General features: G+C 57.1%; 1 protein-coding gene across 1 annotated transcript; it reads left to right on the plus strand.

The window, feature by feature from the left end:
* Positions 1,628-7,041, plus strand: ACY3 (aminoacylase 3). Its single transcript, XM_021083255.1, is given in 9 exon segments — positions 1,628-2,064; positions 2,067-2,287; positions 2,953-3,186; positions 3,790-3,928; positions 4,037-4,101; positions 4,103-4,136; positions 4,319-4,499; positions 4,945-5,069; positions 6,780-7,041. Coding segments are annotated over 9 exon segments (1,263 nt in total). The 5' UTR covers positions 1,628-1,964; the 3' UTR covers positions 6,944-7,041.

A 7,968-nucleotide genomic window follows, 5' to 3' on the forward strand; every position in this document is an offset into this window, starting at 1 on the left:
CTTCTTACAGTTGGTGAGCGTGTCAGATGGGATCATTTGTGTCTGGGGCCAGGGGCTCCCACCCCGAGACACAGTGGGGTCCAGACGCTCATGCGCACTGAGCCAGCATTGGGCCGAGGCCCTGGCTGCAGTTCCCCCTGGCCACACATCTCCCAGAGCTTCCCAGGGCTCTGTCACAGCCCCAAGGTTTGTGACAGCAGCTTCTTCCCATCCAGCAATCATGGCACACTGCTGCCCTGAGGCTCGGGGGTAGTCCTGGGGTCTCTCAGGGCTCAGGGCACCGCTTCAGCCATAGGTGCTGGTTCCACTGTCCAGAGTGGGCCTTTAAGAAAAATAACAATATGGGTAAGTCCTCCTCCCACCCCGACCCTAGGACACCAGGCCAGCAGGGAGGAGGGGCAGGGTGGTTCCGGGGTGCACGGAGGAACAGGCGATGTGATGAGGGCGCTGGGAGGGGCCAGCAGGAGGGGGAGTCAATTGGTCAGGACGGTGGACCACCGGACAGAGGGTCCCAAAGCCACTCCAGAGACCCTGGGTCTGGCTCCCAGCTCACGCGGCTCTCCCGAGACAAGCCTTCCAATTAGATGGGTTGGTCCAGGTCCTGGCCCTCCCGGGCCTCGGTTTCCCCACCTGCAGTGAAGAAGTTGGACCCCGTGGTACTCAGGACGCCGCCACCCTCGGTCACACCAGGGTCTGCTCTGCGCATGCCTGTTCTCCAAGCTTGCCCCACCCTTTGCCCCTCGCTTCTCACGGCTCCCTGGGCCCAGGAGGGAGCCTCGCCCCCATTTCACAGGCAGGAGTCAAGGCCCAGAGAGGGCCACTGACTCTCCCCAAGTCACACAGCCTGTCAGGGAGGGCTGTCAGAGCCAGTGGGGGTTAGGAGCCCCCCCTTTTTTCCATTTTTGGCTGCCCCCAGGCGTATGGCATTCTCAGGCCAGGGATCCTTTTTTGGCTGCTCCTTGGCGTATGGAGTTTCCAGGCCAAGGATCAGATCTGAGCTGCAGTTGCCGCCCTCATCGGATCATGCAACCCGCTGTGCTGGGCTGGGGATCGAACCTACATCTTGGTGCTGCAGAGATGCCACGGATCCCGTTGAGCCACAGTGGGAACTCCCATCTGAAGCTTTAAAGAGTCACTGCAAGTAATTTCCCAAGGCCATGCGCATCTCCCCAGGGAAGCGCCCCCCCCCCCCAGAGGTGCGGATGTTCTGATTCCCAGAGGAGGGGCCAAGGGCAAGGGCGGGAGCCTGGCTGCAAGACCTGGACTCGCTGGCCTATGACAGCTGTGTGAGGTAGAACCAGCAGGGACCCCAGCAGCTCCTCTGGGTGGATTTCAGTCCCCCCCACCCCTATCCCGCCCGTCCCCTCCTCTCCACCAACTCAGCACAAACACTTCCTGCCCTGGGATCTCCTGGCCCATAAATACCCATCAGTCTGGGAGATGCCCAGCTCAGCCCAGGAAGCTGAGACCCTACGGCCCCTCCCTAAGGCCCCAGCACCAGCTCAGAGGAGCACAAGGGATGGGCCGGAGGGAGCCGGAGTCGCCTGGAACCCGACACTCCACAGCCAGCTCCCGTGACACTGCCCGCTCCGCAGCCGCGCCCGCATCCGCATCTGTAAAACAGGAGCACGGCCCTCTGCTAAGGGAGTGCCATCCGTCTCCCCAAGTCTGGGCCCCTTTTCTAAACTTGGAGAAAGAAACTCCTTCTCTCCAAAGGGAGCAGGGAAGTGGTTTCCTAAGATGGGGGTGGGCAGTGCTCACCCGCGAGGGAAGGATGCTAACAGAGGGGCTGCAGGAGGGACCAAGCTGGCACCTGGGCCACTGAGGGGCAGGGGGGACAAAGCCGAGCTGACATCCAGCCACCCTGCCTGGCCTGGGCTCCTCCAGCCTCAGGCAGCTCACCACTGCCAGCCCAGCTCTCTCCGAGGTTGCAGGCCCACCCACCAGTGGCGTCACCTCACACCATGATGGGCTCGCTGCTGGTGCCCTGAGAGGCCCTGCGCCAAGTGGCAGTGACCCCGGGCACCCATGGCAATGAGATGGCCGGGGTCTACCTGACCCAGCACTGCTTCCGGCCCCAGGGGAGCTGCAGAAACCCAGCTTCGCCTCCATGCCTGTGCCAGCCAAGCCAGGGGTCACAGCCATCTGGTGCCAAGTGGGCAGTAACCTTGACCACATCCTCGTCAGCTCCTTCCTCAGGGGGCATTCCTCTGCCTGCAATGCCCATTTCTCCATTTTCAGTTTAGAGAAATCCCGATTGATGCCACCTCCTCCAGGAAGACCTTCCTGATCCCAGGCTGAGATGGGCCCTCCTCTGTGTTCTCTAGACCCTGGGGTTGCCTCAGGTCAGCCCCACCGGCTGTGTTTACCCAACCACTGTTTACACCTGCCTTCAATGGACACTGGCCCAGCGTCTCTCTGAGCCGAGCTCTGGCCAGCTCGGGTGAGAGAATGGGGAATCGAACCAAGGCGCTGTCCTCAGCTTATTGCAAGAGACAGAGGATGGACCCAACAGCCACAAACCAGGAGGCTAAATGCAGAGGTGAGGGCAAGGATATAACTTGGCCAGGGGCAGTCAGGGAAGGCTTCCTGAAGGAGGCGGGATCTCAGCCAAGCCTCAAAGGGTGAGTCTAGGAATTCCCACTGTGCGCAATGGGATCGGTGATGCCTCTGCGGCAACAGGACACAGGTTCAGGACACAGGCCTGGCACCATGGGTTAAAGGATCCAAATCTGATCCCTGGCCCAGGAACTTCTATGCCACAGGGAGGCCGAAAAAGAAAAAAAAGGGGAGGTGAGTATGAATTAACCAGGTGAAGAGAGGAAAGAAGGAGCTTCCAGAGACCGGGCAGCAGGCTCAAGGTTGAAGGTGAGGCCAGCGCGGGGCTTGGAGGTGTGAGAGCTGACAAGGCAGGTGGGCAGGGCCAGGCTGAGGGTTTAGGGCCAGACCTAGGGTTTACGGCGCCCCCATGAGCCCGTAAGCTGCTGCTGCAGGGTCTCAGTGGCTGCCTTCAGCAAGAGGCTGCCTCCCTCTCCACTGAACCTCTGTCACCGACAGAGACCGCTGGTGCCTGCCAGGGCCACTCTGAATGACACATTGGAGATGACAAAGGCCCAAGAAATGAACCGGCTGCTGGGGCTCAGGCTGGGCCTTCTCTTCCTTCTTGCCTTCCTTTCTCTCTCTCTCTTTCTCCCCCCCCCCCGCCCCCGGCTTTCTTCTTTCTTTCTCTTTTTAGGGTCACATGTGCTGTGCATGGAAATTCCCAGGCTAGGGGTTGAACTGGAGCTGTAGCCACCAGCCTACACCACAGCCACTGCCATGCCAGACCTGAGCTGCATCTGTGGCCTACGCTGCAGCTCACGGCAGCACCAGAACCTTAACCCGCTGAGCAAGACCAGGAATCGAACCTGCATCCTCATGGATACCAGCTGGGTTCTTAACCCACTGAGCCACAACAGGAACACCTGGGCCTTCTATTTCATGTGTCTTTCACAACACCACGGCCTCATCTTGGGCGGCACCCACAACGTTTATGCCATGCACCTGTGCCACCACGCCAGGTGGCCCTGGCTCCCCAGAGGACAGCAGAGAAGGGTGCGGAAGGGGGCAGAGGGGATGGTGAGGGCGCCTCCCCTGCTTGGCTTCAATCCCCAGGGCTTGCCACCTGCACGTGCTCCAGGTGGGCATCTGCTGTCCGTCCCCTGGGTCCCCCGCCTGCCCCCCCCAGGAAGGCAGAGGGAGGAGGGTGCGCCCTCCATTCTCTTCCTCCTCATCCCACCCTTGCTTCAGCTGTTTCTCACCCCCGGTCCCAGCTGCAGAGCACTGAACGGTCCTACCCAGGTCCTCCTGCATCATCGACCGGAAGAGGAAAGTTACAGCGCACACTCAGTAGCTAAGAACCGAGGTGTGGGCAGTGACCGCGGGAGAAGTGGGCGTGGCCCAAATAGGCGGGGCCAGAGATGGGCGGGGTCAGGAGCCTTAGGTCTGGAGCGCAGCCTCTCGGGTATCCCCTGACCCCTTTCTTCTCTGTCCTCAGCCCCGGAGCTGGGCGCTCGCCTAGCTGGGGCCAACTTTTTCACCAGGATGAGGGCACTTGTAGCTTGAAGCTCTGGGCTTCATCGACCTGTTCAACCAGGGTGAGGCCCTCGGGAACTTGCTGGGAAACTGAGGCCCAGAGAGGAAAGGGCCTGGCCCAGGGACCAAGGAGGGTCGAGCTCCCAGCATGGCTTTCCTGCCTTTGCGATGGAAGGGCATAGAACCGTGAGCCCCATGAATTCCCACGCACCGAGTCACAGGGTCATCAGCCCCTCAGAATCAGGAGCAGGACAGGAGGCTGGGTCCCCATGTCCACCCCTACTGTCTCCCCGGAATCGCCGCAAGCCGGCCTGGCACCGGCGCCGCAGTGATCCTCAGAGCGCCTGCGGAGGCAGGAGGGGGCTCCTCAGCTGCGTGGACACGCCTCCCTCGCCCCAGAAGGCAGAGGGAGGGAGGGGATTGGGGTAGGTCCGACCCAATTCACCCGCTTAGAGCTGCAAATACAGAACTCTCTCGGAGTTCCCTGGTGGCCTGGCGCTTAAAGGATCTAGCATTGTCACTGCTATGGCTCAGGTCACTGCTGTAGGGCAGCTTCGATCCCTGGCCTTGGAAAAAACGCAAATACAGAACCCCTTCTTTAATTAAACCCTCCAATTAATTCCGCGAGCATATGCACATTAACAGAGAGTCCAGCATCTCCCGCTCCAGGACGCCCCCTCCTCAGAGTTACGGGAACTGGGTAACCCGGCTTCGCCACCTAGCGAGCAGAAGGGGAAGATCGGGCAGCCCACCACTGCTGTTCTGCGTTCTGCCACATGGGGCCGCTGTCGAAACCCCTCCAGGGACCTTTGTGTTCTGCAGTCCCAGGCCGCTGGGCTGTTCCCCAAGCCCCCCTACTGGCCTTCTTAGGTGGGAGGAGCTTCAGAGGGGCCACCCGCTCTGTTGGCACCTGTCCTCCCCCACCTACCGCAAAGTGCTGCCCCTGAGCCCTGTGACCAGCCAGAGCCCCCTCCGGGATGAGCCTTTGTGGGCCAGTAGGGTCCTCAGGTGGGGACATGTCCCCAGGAGCAGAAGTGACCAACCAATGCTGATCCTCTGCAGGGATGAGTTTCTGTCTCAGAGGCCTTCACCTCCTTCCACTGACAGGCCTGCCTGTCACAGGGTAGGCAGAGCCTGGCTCCCAGGGCAAGCAGAACCCCCAGCCGAGGGCACAGCAAAGTATGGGCACAAAAGATAGAAAAATTTTAGGAAGAATTTTTTTTGGCTGCACCGTGGCATGTGGAAGTTCCTGGAACAGGGATCAAACCTGTGCAGTGACAGCACAGAATCCTTAACTCTCTATGCCACAAGGGAACTCCCAGGAAGAACTTGATATTTCAAAAATTTGGTCCAAAGGGCCAAATAACAATCGTAGGAAAAATTAGAACCTGCCTGGATGTTTTTGCTCTTATTACAGCTGCCCATTTTATTTTAGGGGCTAAGTTATTTGTAACAACATGATATGTATAAATGCAATAAAACTCGTTGAGTAATAATAAAAAATAAAGTGTGTCTATTATAGATAGAATTTAATTGGATTTGTTCGTTTGGTTTTGTGTGTGTGTGTGTGTGTGTGTGTGTGTGTGTGTGTGTGGTGTCTTTTGTCTATTTAGGGCTGCCCCCACGGCATATGGAGGTTCCCAGGCTAAGGGTCAAACTGGAGCAGTAGCTGCGGGCCTACCCACAGCCATGGCAATGCGGGATCCTTAACCCACTGAGCTAGGCCAGGGATTGAACCTGTGTCCTCATGGATATTAGTCGGGTTCGTTAACCACTGAGCCACGACAGGAACTCCTGGATTTGTAAACTCAATCTGAGACTCTGCCTTCTGATTTATGCTTAATCCTTTTGCATTTGATGTAATTATTGACATGACTGGATTTATCGCTGCCGTTTTGCTATTTGGTTTTTTAAATTTTCAATTATTTTACTTTGAGGTATACAATAAGCTACAAGGATATATTGTACAACATGGGGGAATACAGCAATGTTTTTAATAACTATAAATGGAGCATGACCTTTAAAAATTAAAAAATGAATCACTATGTTATATACCTGTAACTTACATGATACTGTACAGTGACTCTACTTCAATAAAATTTATTGTACTTTGCAACCTGAAAAAAAAATTATATGGTGGAGGGGCACCATCCTTTCAGGGTATAGGGCTAGAGTCCCATCTTCCTTGCAAATGCTAAGTAATAGTCATTTTGAGTGATTTTGCACACAATTTAAAAATTCATTTAATAAACTTTTATATAGTTTTTATTGTGTGTCAGATACACTTAAGCACTAGTAAATGTTTAACCCTCAGGATGATAAGAGGAGATATTATAGTTTACAGATGAGGAAACTGAGGAACAGAAAGGTTAAGTGAATTGCTCAAGGTCACACAGCTAGCAAGGATTTGAACCCAGGCTTCACCATCTGTGCCCACAACTACAAGGGGACACTTCCACAATGATAAGGATCTTTCACAGGTGACTGGTGTCTCCATTTTTGGACACAGAGCCAGTTGGCATCTGCAGACACCCCAGTGGCTTTGACTGAGGAAGAGGAGGCGTGAGTGGACACGGCCGTGAGTGAGGGGCTTCTCTTAGGCAGTTCCTGCTGGGGTCGCCCCCACCAAAGCCAGGGCAGAAGTTGGCCCCAGCAACCTTGGCCCTTGGCTCTCCGCCTAGGACTGAGACTTTGAGCCCCTGCAGCCTGGTGCACACATCTTTATAAAGGGGAGTCTGCCGTGTACCCCATATTCATCAGTGAGGCTGCCTAGCACAAGAAAGGCATTGCCTTCATCCAGTCGGAGATGCTCACATTCTCCGCGCCTCCCCTGCCCGCCCTGGCATCCAGCCCCACCCTGGGTCCCTAACCCAGGCCACACCTGCCCAGCCTTAGCCCTCTCTTCTTTTTTCTTTTCTTTTAAGGGCCACACCTGCAGCATGTGGACGTTCCCAGGCTAGGGTTCCAATCAGAGCTGCACCTGCCGGCCTGCACCACAGCCACAGCAATGCCAGATCCGGGCCACATCTGTGACCTGCATCGCAGCTCATGGCAATGCCATGAGTGAGGCCAGGAATCGAACCTGCATCCTCATGGATATTAATCAGATTCTTAAGCTGCTGAGCCACAACAGGGACGCCTCAGCCTTCTCTTCTGAACAGTCCTGAGACACGCTTTCAAGCCCAGGCACCCTCTTTACCACCCACTGTGTCCTGTGTTTCTTGCCACATCCAGAGACCTCTGGGCCTCAGGTTCCTATTCTATAAGGCGGAAGATGTCCAGGGCCCGTGGTTCATGTCTTCTGTCCTGCATGGCCCCTCTCTGTGACCTCAGGATCTGGGGCAGGGTGGTCTGGGACATGCTGTGTGTCCTGGGGCCCATGAGAGCTGTCTCTGGGCCCATGATTTTTCATCAGGGCCCAGGGAGGAAGATCCCACAGGGTTGGGAGAGGACTTGGAGAAAGACTGTCCGGGGCCAGTCGAGGAGATTCCAGAGGAGCCATGACCCAGAGGAGGGCCCCAACCCCACCTGCGTTCCCAGGGCAGAGTCGCTCTGAGAGAGTGCGTGTGGGTGTCTAGGCGTGTGCCCACCCCAAGTGCTGTGTGCATGTGTGTGTGTGCACACACGTGTTCCTGAGAGCCTCAGTACCTTGGGCCTTCTTCTGGAGGGGTCCATATGTGGCTGGAGGTGCAGCCCAGAGGTGCGTTTCTGGATGCATCACGAGCCCAGGGCCTGGACGCAGCCTCACACTTCCCATGCCCAACCTGGCAGCATCGCTCCTTCCTGACAGCGGGGCTGGTGGAGCCCAGAGCTCGTCCTCACTGGTCGTCGCTCCCTGTCCGCCCCCCACCGCCTGGCCCATCCATCTCCCCGCGGCCATGGCTGCCACGCGGC

Source organism: Sus scrofa, chromosome 2 (assembly GCF_000003025.6).
Source record: "Sus scrofa isolate TJ Tabasco breed Duroc chromosome 2, Sscrofa11.1, whole genome shotgun sequence".
In the NCBI taxonomy this organism is placed as follows: Eukaryota; Metazoa; Chordata; class Mammalia; order Artiodactyla; family Suidae; genus Sus; species Sus scrofa.